Source organism: Sceloporus undulatus, chromosome 2 (assembly GCF_019175285.1).
Source record: "Sceloporus undulatus isolate JIND9_A2432 ecotype Alabama chromosome 2, SceUnd_v1.1, whole genome shotgun sequence".
Taxonomy (NCBI): domain Eukaryota; kingdom Metazoa; phylum Chordata; class Lepidosauria; order Squamata; family Phrynosomatidae; genus Sceloporus; species Sceloporus undulatus.
Window position 1 is genome coordinate 85484038 of NC_056523.1, and position 15649 is coordinate 85499686.

The 15649-nt window shown below is 39.1% G+C and overlaps 1 protein-coding gene across 7 annotated transcripts in view; it reads right to left on the minus strand.

Annotated features, from left to right (window-relative positions):
* SGCD (sarcoglycan delta) overlaps window positions 1-15649 on the minus strand; it is a 719570-nt gene that overhangs the window by 56712 nt on the left and 647209 nt on the right. For all 7 annotated transcript variants that reach the window (XM_042451267.1, XM_042451262.1, XM_042451266.1 and 4 more), the window contains one exon: window positions 11032-11104. In XM_042451267.1, the coding sequence (XP_042307201.1) occupies window positions 11032-11104 (73 nt within the window). The remainder of the gene's footprint in view (window positions 1-11031; window positions 11105-15649) is intronic.

Here is a 15649-nt window from a genome sequence, read left to right on the forward strand (position 1 = left end):
AAATGTATTTGTATTTTCCCACCTCTCCCAGGTGGATTGAGGCAGGATCACAACCTGATTTAACTATACAGAATAGCACACAACAATTTGATAAAATACATAACAATTAGCGATTAAAAACAGGATATCATAGGCAACACTGAAGTTCAGGGAGGTGGACTCGTGTCTTACCAAAAATCAGGTGGGTATGTTCGCCGGAAGAGCTCCGTCTTAACTGCCTTCCTGAAGGTTTCCAGGGAGGCAGTAAGACGGATCTCTTCCGGGAGACTATTCCACAGTCTTGGAGCAGCTATTGTAAAAAAATTAATGTAAGTATAATGAGATATAGGAGAGAAGGTGCTGCAATTGATGCTAGTGGTGATAAAACATATTAAAACTGCTACTCTTCCATATATAAACATGCCCTTTTATGTATAGAGCACCTGGTGAAATGGATGGGCCATTTACTTATATCAGCTGAAAGAATCAAGTATAATTAAATAGGACATAAAATCAAAATTTCTGGTATAAAAAGACAAGAAAAGAAGGAATTTAACTATAATTGAGGAACAAAAGGAGCCTTTAAAACTGAAAATAATATTGGGGCTTTCTAGACGGCCCTTTGGGACGTCCGGAGGACGTCCCATTTTAAAAAAGGGGCGTCTCTTTTAGACGCCCCTGGGCCTCGTACGGACTCCGTCCGTACAAGATGGTGCCGGCCTTTCTACATGGCCGGCGCCATCTTTACGTATCGGACGCACAGCGTCCAGACGCGTCGCGCCGCTGCTGACGTAGCGAGCGCGCCCCTGGCGCCTCGCTACGTCGCAAACGCGACGCAGAAAGAAGCTCCATTTTGGAGCTTCTTTTTTCGGTCCGCGCGGGAGTCGGGCCGTTTGAAGGCTCCGGCTCCCCCGCGGACCTTCTGGCGGCGGCGCCAGACCGCTGCAAAGCGGCGGTCTGTACCCCGCCATAGATTCCTTACATGATGGAGTAAAATGGATCAACTACACATGCAGTGCAAAAGACTTATGTCATCACTGGCATGAAAAATGGTGATCAATGTCCTGATTCTAATGAAATTTCTGTTTGGAATAGCAAAGACTGCAATGAAGTCATTAAATTTAACGATTAACAACAAATATTTCCAAGGAGAAGGAAGAGGATGAGAAACATATAAACACCAATCTAATTACATTATGAACAGAGCCTTCACAACTAGAGATTAGAGATGATGCATCTTTGAAGAACATCTTTGAAGAATCTTTATTGGACATACAAGATTTCTTTCTATCATTTTTCTACAATTTCAGTGGATTTAGCATTGCTGCGAGATCCAGATTTTGCAGCTACTTCTTCTCCAATATGAGATTTATGATTCCAGAAGTTCGGGATTTCTGAATTGCCCATTTACCTAGAATTAAGCACTTAAATCCTTTTATTATCAGCGCATTTTTGTTCCCTTTACCTTGTGCTTATAATTCCCCCACCCTCCAAAGAGGCTGTACTAAAGTTATTTTTACTTTTAAAATCCTTCCTTGCAGAGTTACTAACTCCCCTATTTATAGATGTTGTGAAAGTAGATTCCAGTCTTTTTTCTGTGTGAAAAAAAAGACCTCTTAATATCAGCAGGAAAGAAATCGAGACCTTGATTTATGGACAGAAAGCAGAGATATTGTTTAACCAGTTAACCCCACAGTTAAAAATATAAGCAAGAGAACCCACACTTAAGGCACTGAGGTATGAATAATACTTTGACGATCACATATCGTCATCATGCCATCTGCCTTTACCATGCAATTTCCTGTCATTCTACATTAGCTAAGCAACTTGACTTCTCATTTCAGAGAAGATTTGGAAATATACAGATGAGGATTAAAGATGAAAGAATCCTCTGGAATTAATAGCACTCCCCTGCAACCAAGTTATCTAATACAGTGGACCATTGTTATATGCTGGGGTTTGGTTCCAAGAACCCCTGTGTAAAACAAAATCCGTGGATGCTCAAGTCTCATTAAATATAATGACATAGCAAAATGGTATTCCTTATAAAAATGGAAAATCAAGGTTCAATATTTGAAATTTATACTTTTTTGGAACATTTTCAAACTGTGTATGCTTGAATCTGTGCATAAAAAAATATGTGTATAAGAAGGGCCAACTCTACTGGCTGCGTATTCTAGAGCTTGGAAAAGTTACATCTTTGGGCTACAGCTCTCAGATGCTTCTAGCCTAGAAATTTATTTATTTTTTGAAATTTTTAAGTGAAGGGGAAGAAATAATTGGGGAGTGGGGTGGGAGTGGTAATTGGAAATAAAAAAATGTGATATTATCCTTTACAGATTGTAAATTATTTTATTACTTTAGGATATTAAAGTATCATCTCTGTGTGTATAATTATACAACCACATAATTATACAACCACATAATTATACACACACACACACACACACATTTAGTGGCAGTAAATACATTAATACATTGTTTTAAAGACTGTATTAATCATTTTAAAAGAAAATATTCCATAATCTTTTCCATTTTTCTTTCTTTCCCCAAAACAAAGACTTCTAAAGTAACTAGGGAAAAACTGTTTTCTCTGTCCCCCCTTCTTTTTTGAGTAGGAGGCTTTACATCTCTACCTCAGCTGACATGGTCAGCAACTAACAGGCTCTATTGGGATCTAGGAGTCCAAGTAGACCACAAGTTGAACATGAGTGAACAGTGTGATGCGGCAGCTAAAAAGGCCAATGCTATTTTAGGCTGCATCAATAGAAGTATAGTGTCTAGATCAAGAGAAGTAATAGTGCCACTGTATTCTGCCTTGGTCAGGCCCCACCTAGAATACTGTGTCCAGTTCTGGGCGCCACAATTCAGAAAGGACATTGAGAAACTGGAGCGTGTCCAAAGGAGGGCAACAAAAATGGTGAAGGGTCTGGAAACCATGCCCTATGAGGAACGACTTAGGGAGCTGGGGATGTTTAGCCTGGAGAAAAGAAGGTTAAGAGGTGATATGATCGCCCTGTTTAAATATTTGAAGGGATGTCATATTGAAGAGGGAGCAAGCTTGTTTTCTGCTGCTCCAGAGAACAGGACCAGGAACAATGGATGCAAGCTGCAGGAAAAGAGATTCCACCTGAACATTAGGAGGAACTTCCTGACAGTTAGGGCTGTTCGACAATGGAATGCACTCCCTCGGAGGGTGATAGAGTCTCCTTCCTTGGAGGTCTTTAAACAGAGGCTGGATGGCCATCTGTTAGGGATGCTTTGATTTGGATTTCCTGCATGGCAGGGGGTTGGACTGGATGGCCCTAGTGGTCTCTTCCATCTCTATGATTCTATGATTCTATTGTCTCCAATGTTGGGTTGGATTTTGCTTCATGTATTAGGGATGACCCAAGCAGACGTCCCTGTCCCATACTCCCCATGGCTGTCCCTCCTGTTCCTAAAAAATGCTTACCATGGTCAAGGTGGATGAGTAGGCCATGAGCCTGTACCTGGTTTGGGGAGATTTCCCTTTTGCCTGAAGCGTCAGAGCTTTTATCTCAACAGGGTCCCCCAGCCTTGGTTGCCTTGGGGAGCAATATATGGGGAAGATGTGGTGACCTAACTAAATCTATACCAAGTTTCAATGTTTCAGATGCATAATTCTTTAACACACACACACACACACACACACACACACACACTACACCATCTAGAAGTATTTGTGACATTAGATCGATGAATAATTTTAATTTTCTGACCATTTTTTCCTTCTTTCTGCACCATTCATTTTTTGATAACCCCTAATTTTTCCATGTTGATCCTTATGAGTACATTGAACTGTTATTTGTCTTTGGATTTTCCTATTTTTAAAAAAACTAAAAACCTTTGCAGCACATAATGAAAAGAAGTACTGCTTGCCTCAGAATTATTTTTTTTTTTGCAAAATGAGCTTCCTGTATTAGCTGAACATGGCCTTGAAATCATTGCCTGGAAGAATAGGTCTCACTTGCACTATTTAGAAAGCCAAATGCTCTACATAGTACAGGAGAATACTTTTCTGCTGAACCCAGAGTGTAAGCACATTTCATCTGCCACTAGGTACTTTCTACTCATAATCACATTGGCTTCCTTTTTTTCTGAACTCTAGAAGGCCCTTTTTTTTTTCTTTAACAGATCTTGCATACAAAGCAAGAATAATTTAGAAGAGGTTAGGGAAGAGAGAAGAAAAATAATCTGCTAAATTTTAGTCTTTACTGCCTGGAGGCAACACAATTTCTTTTAACCCCTTATCTTAATTTGGTGTGAAATCATCTGACAGAAAGGGGGGAAGTAAACAAACTTATTCTGTGATTATGGTAACAATTTTTCCATACAGAGCTGCATCAGACAAAAACTTCACCACATGAAAACAAGGGACAACCATGGGTGGCTCTTATGATATCTTTAAAAAAAACACAACTGCATGAATTGGTGTAGAACTCCAAATAGCTGCCACAGTGAGGCCAAACATGCCTGAAACTGGGAAATGGGCAAGGATGGGCAATTTGAACTCCTTTGCTCCTGCCATTGTTCCAGACAAAAATCTCCTAACATGCTATTTGCTCCCTTCCTCCTGCCACTGTTCTTTCATTCTCTCCCATCCGTCTCCCTCCTTCTCCTCCACTTTGCCCTGTTTGCTGTATTGCCCTTTAACCTGGCACCTGATATGTACTGCCAAGTAAAATGCTCACATCCAGATCAAGGCTGAAGCTATGTACCGTTTTAATCTGAAATACTTCTCCAAATTTGGAAGTAGAGATGCCAGGCAAAATCTGTTGAAATTTTCTGTTCTCCATAGCCATTAAAGGTAAACAAGTCACATCCCATATTTCAACCAGCAGCCTTATCTGGAAGAATGGAAGCAAACTACACCAAACAGATGCCACCAGCAACAGCACTGGTTTGTTTGTTTAGAGCATTTATACTTCATCCTTCAGCCAGTGGGGAGGGGATTAAGCCCAGTAAAAACTATTACTACTAATAAACATAATAAACATAAACATAAACATAAACATAAACATAAACATAATAATAATAATAATAATAATAATAATAATAATAGTGGCTTTTCTCTTCCCCAGAGGCCAGAGCATTTGCAGCTGGTGCATGGAGCGAGTGCCTTTCCTAAACTACTGGAATTAAGCCATATTAGTGCTGTGCTTGGTTGAGTGATAGGAGCACTGCAGTTTCTATTTCCCTCTCCTCCCCCCAAATCCTACATGTATTTTCTTCCTGTTCTGTTTTGTTCAGGCACTAAAGACAATTTGTGCTGTCTTATTACACATTTTCCCTCATTTGAATATTTATACACACAATTCACTTAATTTGTTCACTATACCTCTTGGATGAAATGCATTTGGACACACTTTATGCACACTTTATGTCTCTGAATTAGCCTGAAAATTTAATACATGTGCTAATGTTCAAAGCAAGGTGCAAATGTTCTGATAACAAGTCTTGGAAGGTTTAAAAAAAAACCAACTCTGGGGCAAAACAGATGGCTCCAAAGGGGCGGCATGATTTTGCCCCTGAGAGAGCCAACTCGGGGCCATGGCAGCTGCACACCATGGCCCTGATCTGGCTATTTGTGGCTCAAAAAGAAGTGGCAAAATGCCACTTCTTTTTGAGCAAGCAAAAGGGCATGCTTTCTGCTGCCACTGCAGCTCTACAATTCTTGGGCAGTGTGCAGCATCTAAACACTGAACCACCGGAACGCTGTAAAGCCAGCCCACATTTCATTAAGGTTGTTGGGTCCAATTAAATTTCTTTCTATACAAAAACACCGAGAATGTGGGCCTTTCATGATGTATGTCAGATTACTGTCACTGAGGAAGTGTCACTGTATCTCTGACATCATCATTTGCTGGGCTTCCAGACTGTGTGGTCTTGGACATCTGATCTGTCGTCCAATAGTAACAGCATCACTGAGAGATCTTACTGATGAGATGCTAAGAACAAAAATCAGGGAGCCACAGATAATTATCACTTCCCTGTAGAATAATAGAACCATAGAGTTGGAAGAGACCACAAGGTCCATCCACTTCAACCCCCTACCATGCAGGAAGACAGAATCAAAGTACTCCTGACAGATGGCCAGTCAGTCGCTAATTAAAATTCTCAGAAGAAGCAGACTCCACCACTCTCTGAGGCAGTGTGTTCCACTGCCAAACAGTTCCTACCATCAGAAAGTTCTTCCTAATGTTTAGATGGAATCCCTTTTCTTGTAGTTTGAGTTTATTGGTCTATCTCCTAGTCTCTAAAGCAGCAGAAAAGCTCGCTCGTTTTTCCATATGACATGGCTATCATGTCACCTCTCAACATTTTCTTCCCCAGGCAGTTTTTCTTCTTTAGTAGCATCCTAAGCTGGTCCTCATTGGGCATAGCTTCCAGACCTTTTACCATTTTGGCTGCCCTCCTCTGGGCGTGCAAGTTTCCAACTATCACAATCATGCATGCTTTACATACTTAGTTATGCAAAGGTACACAGTACAGCTTCCCCTTGTACCATTTTCTTTAGTTTTCTTTGTGCATATTAATTCTTCTCTCTAGTTTATTACATTCTACTTTATTCTACGTTCATTCTGTACATCCCACTTTATTATATTTCTTCTAAGGCTTTCCCCCATTTGGTATTTTTGCATGGTTGATGGTAAGAATAGGTATGATACACAGCATAATCGATTCCTGTAATATTATTTGCTTCACAAATCTTTCTGTCACAATTTATTTTCCTTGCTTGCCGAAATAAAACATTTTAGAGGTTAATCTTTACATCTACTGTTCTACTAAGAAATTTCCAGCAGCTAATTATACAAGAGAGAGCAATACTGCAATGACATTATGGTGCTAAATTCATTGGCATGAACGATTAAAACAAGGCTAAGATTATTATGGTAAGTATGTTAAACTTGCATAGGATAACCCTTTCAGTACACTTTTCTTTTTGCTCACCATTTAATGACACATTACACACTACATACTACACAGAAAATGGAACTTCTGTTCCAAAACATTTTTTGCCTTAGAGAGTTAAAATGTAAAGTTCATTTACTGAAAGGGCTATCCTATGCAAGTTTATTGAAAAGGTTCACTGTGTTGAAAGGAACGTACTTACCAATCAATGTATTTGAGTTTACCCAATGGGATTTAACTATTGGTAGATATTCACAGGATTGCTCTGTCAGTTAGCATTGTTTCCTCTGTTGTCCTCTTGAGCCTAAAGCTCCAGTAATAGTCAAAACTGTTCATATCAGAGGTGTTTTTTTGGGGTGGTGGGGAAGACTTCTTTGGACTGCAACTCCCAGAATCCTGCAGCCATTTTAAGGATTATCACTCTTTTCTTTTTTTAATCACCTTACCATCCTGACTTTAGGATTTTTCTCGTATTTCTGTTTAACAAATAAAGACTTTGCAGGTCTCTTGCTATCTTCCACCTAGAATTTACTTTTCTTTGTAAAGTGAGAGACAGCTCACATACTTTATAAATTAGAATATAAATGAGAATGACAGCAGTAGCAGCAGTTTCAACAATAATTTATTCTAGATAAACTGAGATCATTGCTAATATAAATATAGTCACCATTACTGTGGCAATGGTCCGCGGGAGAAAGGGGCTGCATCTCGCCACCCCTTTCTGCCCATCTGTATCCCCCTAAATAATAAAATAAAATAAAAGCTACCAAACTAAGTCCACATAAGTGTCCCATAAAGAAATGGCAAGCACAATGATCTCTGCCAGTGCTTTCTCTGCAGTTAAGGGATATGCATTTGCTTCAGCGTATGCAGATTGAATCTTATTTCTCCTTCCCAGCATTAATAGTGATTAGAATTCTCAGTGTTTTCTATCTGAAGAAATAATGGGAATCCTCATAAATGTGAACTCCAGTTCTATGCATAAAGACAAGGACACTGTGACCATGGCATGCTACAGTAATGGGCCACACTGCAGAAAATTTGTATTAGACTACATATTGCCATACTGTGGCCTCTGTTGAATTGCTGCTGCTATTTAGTGCAGTGGCTTTCAAATGGTGAGGCAGAACCCCCAAGGGTGGCACGAAGGTTGCTCGAGGGTGGCATGAGACTTGGAGGTTCTGATCCCTCCTTCTTCTCCTTTTTCCAATTTTTTATGTGTAAAATTTACACTTGCGTTGAGTTAAATATTAAATTTACTTAAATAAAACTGTTCTAATTTGAAAGATGTTATTTCCTTATAAAATGTTAAAATATAAATATACATGAACGTGCAAATGAAAATACACACACTAAATAAACAAAATATTTTTATTCATATACTACATCAAGTGGGGAGACAAAATGTTCACATGTACATGTCCCAAGGGTAAAATGTTTGAGTACCACTTATTTAATTGTATTCATGACCCTTTTATCCTCCCTCAAGAAAGACCAAACAACATTTTAATTCATACATTTTATTTTGAGACAATAAGAAATTTACAAGCCTATTGGTATACAAATGGTTCAGATAAAACAAGATGAAAGCTGCTATAAGATGTCCTATTTCTTCTTTTTTATAAAATGGCAAATGTGACATCTATGGGTTTGATATTTCAGATAGATTATTACAAACGCTACTTCACTTTTACACTAATTTACCAAGCTACCACCACAAGGCAAAGACATATAAGGAGAAGACAAGACAAAATGATGACAGCCAAGAGGCAATGTCTTTCTAGAAAGTGCAACACCATTTCTGATTTCAGAAAAGGTGATCCCACACTTGTAAAGCAGCCAGTGATCCAAAACCATTTGTCAGAAAGAAGATGATAGGAAGAGTGTGGAGTGTGATGGCTGTGTAATCATTTGGAACTCATCATTATTGATAACAGACAAGACATTGGTGAAGGTAACAGAGAGGAAGAAGTAGAAGGGAAAAGAAACCAAATTCAGGGATTCTGGTACATGTACATTTAGTATGAGACTATGATAAAAAGATACGAGACTATGATACGAAGTATGAGATTATGGTGCAAAGACAGAATGAGTGTTTGATTAAACATAAATTGTTAGGCTGAAACATAGACAAATGGACATGTTAGTGACCGTCAGCAGTTAGTGAAAATGATAGAAAAGGGAAAAATTTCAGGTAATTCACACAATTCCCTACAAAAGGTTGTAACATGTATAGTTATCCACATCTATTTCAAGACACGTATCCAGTATAGGACCAAATATTCTTGTGTTACAGATCCTTTCCATATGGCAGTTATCCATGTGTCAGACTGCTCTATGTAGTACAGTATAGTATGTCGTCAGCTACATGGAGCCATTTACCAACCCCCTGGAAATATCATATAACTACTGAAGCTCTCCTGGCCATTCTGTGCCAGGAGAAGAGCAAGGGAGGATCACAGAAGCAACGTCCTTCAAGCCAGATGTAAGACATTTGCATCATCCACTGAGGTCTGCTGGAGTCCACCAAAACTCTCAGCAGCTGATGTAACCATTTCACATCTGGCTACAGGGGCATAGACAAATGATTCTGCATCCCCCCTTAGCTCGGCACCAGACATGGGATGGCTGAAGATGAGGGTAGGGGCATTGATTGCTGTGAGAGGAAGAAGAGAGCATCAGCCTCCAAAGTGACCACAAATAAAAATATGCAGGTGTAAGGTTAACTTACCCCTGTGCATAATAAGTAACAAGATGCCATTATCATCACCATACAAATAACATGGAAGTTTAATCTGTCTCTACAACATGAATGACATTTGTTTGTGATCTCTTAGCCAAATATTCCACCTAGTCATGTTTTGCCTATTTAAAAATCACATGCGGGGGGGGGGGGGGGGAGCAATGGAGTACAATTAGAAAAGACTTTACAAATTACCTGCTTGACTAAATCTGTTCTGTTCAATATTCAAAGCTAAGACTTGCTACTGGGGAACATATTTTGTGGCCATTTTTATTAAAATGAGCACACAGTTGCTCATAATTGTCAAGAAGAAATGGCCCTCCATTGTTGAAAGCACCGTGGTATGAAGAGTATCAAGTAGGTTGTTTTCAGTGCACAGTTCAAATATAGCCCCCTCCGCCCCCCAAATTGGCAACCTTTAACATGGAAGAAGCTGCCCTCCATCACAAACATCCAGCTAAGACTGATCCAGAGCTGTAAGTGACTGCAGTGGGTCTAGGACCCAATTTTCTGCCCCAGAGAACTCCAGACATCCAAAAACTCCACAGACCCCATCACTGATCTAGAAGCTCCACAGACATCCAAGTGCACTGGGGATCCTCTCCTCACATGATCTCTTTTCTTTGGAAAAGGAAGAAGAAATTGTCCAAAAGGGACACACACTGGATGTCCATGTGGCTGGGTGTCACCAGAACTATGAAAGGGCTGTCGGTGATTTTTAGCTCTTTCCTGAACCGCTCGGCCATCTCCCTTGACCGGTTCAGGAAAGAGCTAAAAACCTTCCTGTTCCAACAAGCTTTCCCCTAATTGCTCCTTTTATGGCCTCCTTTCTTCCCCCTCACTGTTACTGATGTTGTACATCATAAGCTAGCTGGATATTGTTACATTGTTTAATTGTATTTGATGTTTTGCTATTTTTATGTTTTTTTGCAGTGTTATTGTGTTGTAATGGTACTTTTTGTAACTCGCCTTGATCTCTGGACAGGCGGGCTATAAATAAATATTTTATTATTTATTTTTATTTATAAACCAGTTTTGTCCATTTAAACACATGAACCATGTTATTAAATCTATACAGAATGTAATTTGACCACTACATCATTCCTGTGACGTCCGTCACTTTGTCATTCAGTATGGTCCCCTAGCATCTTCTATCATAAAACCCATAACAGATTTTTCAATTTTTCTTTTAAAATTTCCTTTTCTAAAAGATTCAGTCACAGAACGGTAGTGGAAGCATACCTGCCTTGTTGCCATTCCCTGGCAGCTATGCTTGGACACAAGATAATCTGTCCCCTACTTTATTCGCCAGCTGAAATGCCACCAGTCAGAATGCCAGAAAACTACCTGTGATAAAATTAAATTTCAAAGTTTACCTTAGTTCCTTGAAGGGGTCTGCCCTGACATTGGGAGTTTCTATGGATTTAGGGAACACTGTGCCTTCTGCTCCTGGAATCACAAAACAGAAACACAAAGTGTAGATGTTATAAGCTGTTAGTAGGGGAATAGTGATCATATCATAGTGTGACATATTTTATCATTAATCCAAATGCAGCCCTGAACACATACTATATTCCTGTGTAAGACTAGTGAGCTCCATATTCTCAGTATAGTTATCCAACTTTTCAATGCAGTAACAGTGTTTTGTTTGCATGGTGTGTAAAACCATGCTGTCTGGGGCATCCTAGGAATTGCCATCGCAAAAGGTAATATTTGCAGGCTCTCCAGGTGACAGTACTCCTAAAAGAATACCCTGATCTCAGGTCACAATCTGACCCCAATGATTATTCCAACAGGTGGGTCTTACCCTGTTCCTCCAGTAAAGTGACTCTCCCAAAAGGAAGAGGGGGAAATCCCTTATGATGTCACATTTTCATGTGAAAATAGCCTTTCTACCACATACCCTCACTGTGTATATGCACCTGTGTGTGAGCTTGTGAACATTAGAGCTAAGTTATAACAAGGTATCCTCCCAGTCAGTCTTTGTTGTTTATTATTATTTATTATAATTCTGCTACATCAAAAATGAGGAAGCAAGTAGAATATTTATTTTCACTTATTCAAATCCATTCTGGTTTACCAACATTTACACTATGCCTCTTGACTTCTAATAAGGGATTTATTGTTTCCTTTCATCTATGAGAAAAGAGGCTAAGGATGGGACTGTCATTGCATCCAGCTAAGTGAGTATAAATCCACCTTCAGCCAGACTCACACTCTCTTGTATCATCTTGATCGATACCATATCAATTGGCTTGGATGATTATTTGGTTACAACACTGAACTATAGCTACTTTAATGAGGATACAAGGAACATGTACACTATACAATACAATTTTGTAACAAAAAAGTGTTCTTTTGGTGGGTAGGTATAGAATGCCCTGGTTCTGGGAACATGAATATTGAGGAACATACACAAAAATAGGTCTTCTTATTTACCTAGCTTTAAAAGAGCATGTAACCATTATCAGAATTTATATCTGGAAGTATGGATGCAAATTTATTTTATTTTTGTACATAAGGATAAATAATTTCAGGTGTTTTCTCCCTGCTGAGTGAACATATAAAACTTTTTTCACATTTTGTGATTTTGCATTTCAGGAGTTTTTTGCATTTTTTTTTTGTTTGTTCAAAATATCTTGCTGTTGCACAAAACATAGTGCAGAGAATACAGTTTCTTTTGCATAAAACTTTGCACAAACTCATTTTTGCAAAGAAATTTTGAAATTAGCTGACTAAACATTTTCTCAATGAGCTATCTTGGTCTGTTGAAATACCTTTTCTTCTCAATGACAAGAAACATTGCTGATGTTCTTTATCTCTCTAGCAAGTATTTTTTCATTGTATTACTAGGTTTTCCAATAACTAGCAAACCAATTGGAAATGAAAGAGTTTGGAATAATGCTCAAAATACTCAGTAATCATTTGTGTAGTTGAAATAAAGTAGTATCAGAAAATCTATTCTTTTGTGCACATGTATAATTTTTTAAATGTGTGTGTCTGTGTGTAGATTTATAATTTTTCCCGCTTGCAACCTAACAGATTCCAGGGGGGTGTACAATAAAAAATAGAATACAGTTGGCCCTTCTTATACACTGATTTTTTATACACAGATTCAAGCATACATGATTTGAAAATGTTCAAAAAAAGTATAAATTTCAAATATCAAACCTTGATTTTCCATTTTTTATAAGGGACACCATTTTGCTATGCCATTATATTTAATGGGACTTGAGCATACAAGGATTTTGTTATACATGGGGGATCTTGGAACCAAACCCCAGCGTATAACAAGGGTCCACTGTATAATTAAACTATACAAAATATCAAACAACTGTAAGACTGGAAACCTTATTGCACAGGGATGAGTGAGGGACACATTTTACTGCACACAGAACGTCGCTGCCGCCAGAAGTACCTGTTCGGTTCCCCATCCATTCCCCATCCATCCCAGAGGAGGAGATAACAGTTCTCAAAAATCTCCTCCTCTGGGACGGATGGGGAATGGAATGGAATGGAATAGTATAGAATGGGGACTTCCTGTGTGCAGTAAAATGCATCCCTCACTCGTTCCATTCCCTTCCTGGCCCCTTTTGTACCATCCCTGGAGCCTTGTGCAACAAAGCTCAAAAATATAGCAAAGCCATTAAACAAGCAGGCAGAACTACAACTACAACAAATTTAAAAGTTTTGGGGAAAACAGATAAATGTTGATTTGGGGCTGAAAATATTGTAGTGTCAGTTCCTTCCTGTCCAACCTCCTCACAGTGGGTCTTCAAAAGTTAAGATGCCATCACAAAAAAGTCCCTCTCCTGTTGTACGTACCAGATATCCCAATCCTTTGCAACTGAGAATATTTAAAGAAATACTTCATCTGACATTCTTAATTCCATGCAGAATTGTATGGGATCAGGTGATCCCAAGCTCTTTAGGCTTTAAAAGCAAATACCAGCATCTTTGAACTGGGAGTTAAAGTGAACAGAAATCCAGTGTAGTTCATTAAGCATTGCTGCACTATGGCTCCATCAAAGTACATCAGAATTCTAGCTGTTGAATTCTGAACTAATTGAAGTCTCTGAATCATCTTCAAGGGCAGGCCCACACGTAACACATTAAAACAATCTGGGCAGGAGAATATCTGAGTATAGAAAACTGGTCAGGCTAATCCTATGCAAGAATGGCTATAATTAGTGAAGAGTTGGTAAAAGACACTCCATGTCACTGAGGCAACCTGAGCCTCTCAGGACAAGGAGCACCTCAAAAGCTTGTACTTGTTCTTTCAGGTCCAGTGCAAACTCATCCTAAATTGAAGTGGAATGCAAACCTATTAACCTCCCAGGGCTGAGCATCATCTATCAAAAATAATTCCATCTTGTCAAGATTCAACCCTAATTTATTAGCCCTCATTCATTACTGCATTCTATACAATATTTCACCACTTACATAGTGTTACCTGAATCTGGTAATAAACAGGAATAAAGGGAGGATAAGATTAAAGCCTACTGGATCAGCAAAAGCCAACGGTTTGAGCAGAAATCCCCTTCAGTACTACTTTCTGAAACTGACCCTGCAGATATGAGCAGAAATGTCATATCAGATGCTTTACAGCTCTGAGAATTGTTTTTTTGGGGTAGGTCATAAGCATGATTGGGGGCTGATCTGCTGACTAGGGGACTACCTATACACTACACACACATAACAGATGTATGACAACATATAATTTTTTTAAAAAGCTGCCGAAGGGGAGAAATCTCGAGGAGAAAAGTAATGGTGGTGGTGTGTAGGCTTGACCTGTTCACTTGTTCTCTTATCAAGGCAATTCCACATTATTATCCTATGCCTTGTTCAAAAAGGGATTTTTAGATTGTCATTAAAAAGGTATGGGAAGGTGGGGGCAGAGATCCCATTCTCATATCTAATGTGCTCATTAAAAAGGGGGAATTTGAGATGTAGCTTCAGGATGGGAGCATTAAAGCTTTCAATCTGCTTTCAGACCTTGTTAAAGCAAGGTCACTTGGCATTCTCCTTGATGGCACACCATCTGGCCTACCCTGAACCATATGGGTGCCTGCTTCAGGCCTAAACAAGACATGGGAAGGTTCACAGGAAATTAATGAAAAATAAGTATGGGAGGCACTAGCATTAATTCATTTTCCTTGGAGAAAAACAATTGTGCCTAAATGATATGATGTACTCCATTATATCAGATCAATATGTGCATTCTTGTTCATAATTTGGCTCTTGCATATTGCTCTTGTTCATAATTTGGTTGCGGATTCAGTGCCACAATGATTGAAATTTTAAAAGTTTATTTTAGAGGAAAAACAAGCCAGGTTCAGGACACCTTTTGACTCCCTCTAAAGAGCTTTGATCTAGTTTATTTGGGGAAATTTAAACATTCACATTATGATGGAGTTTTGGATTTGGTTTATTTTGCAAAGAGGCAGAGACAAATTAATGGCTCTAATCTTACGAGGCTCTTGGGAGTTTTTCTTTTGGAATGTAGAACTAGAAAACAGTAGCATTTTTGCATTGCCAGGAACATTAAAGGGTTTAATCCCAATATATACAACCAATCAAATGTGGGCCCTTGGTATCTGCTAGGATTTGGTTCCAGAGCGCCCCTCCCCCCATGGATACCAAAATCTGTGGTTCCTAAAGCCTTTTTACATACAATGGTAGTAAAACTGAGTTTCTTTGGTGTGTGTGTGTGTGTGTGTGTGTGTGTGTATGTATGTTCAAACCATGGATGGTTGAGTCTGTGGATATGGAAGGTTGGTTGTAAAACAAGCAAATTCCTTGGGCAAATGACTATAGAGAATATCACACGGGAGGCTTACTGTGCGTAAATCGTCAGGAAATTGTAATAAATTGTGGGAAACCCTTGATCTGCTTTCACACCCTCACGCGCTTCTCCCATGAGTGAATTGTCATGGAGCCATCAGTGCTTGCTCATCCCATCAGTAAAATATTATTGGAGAAGTATGGGAGGCA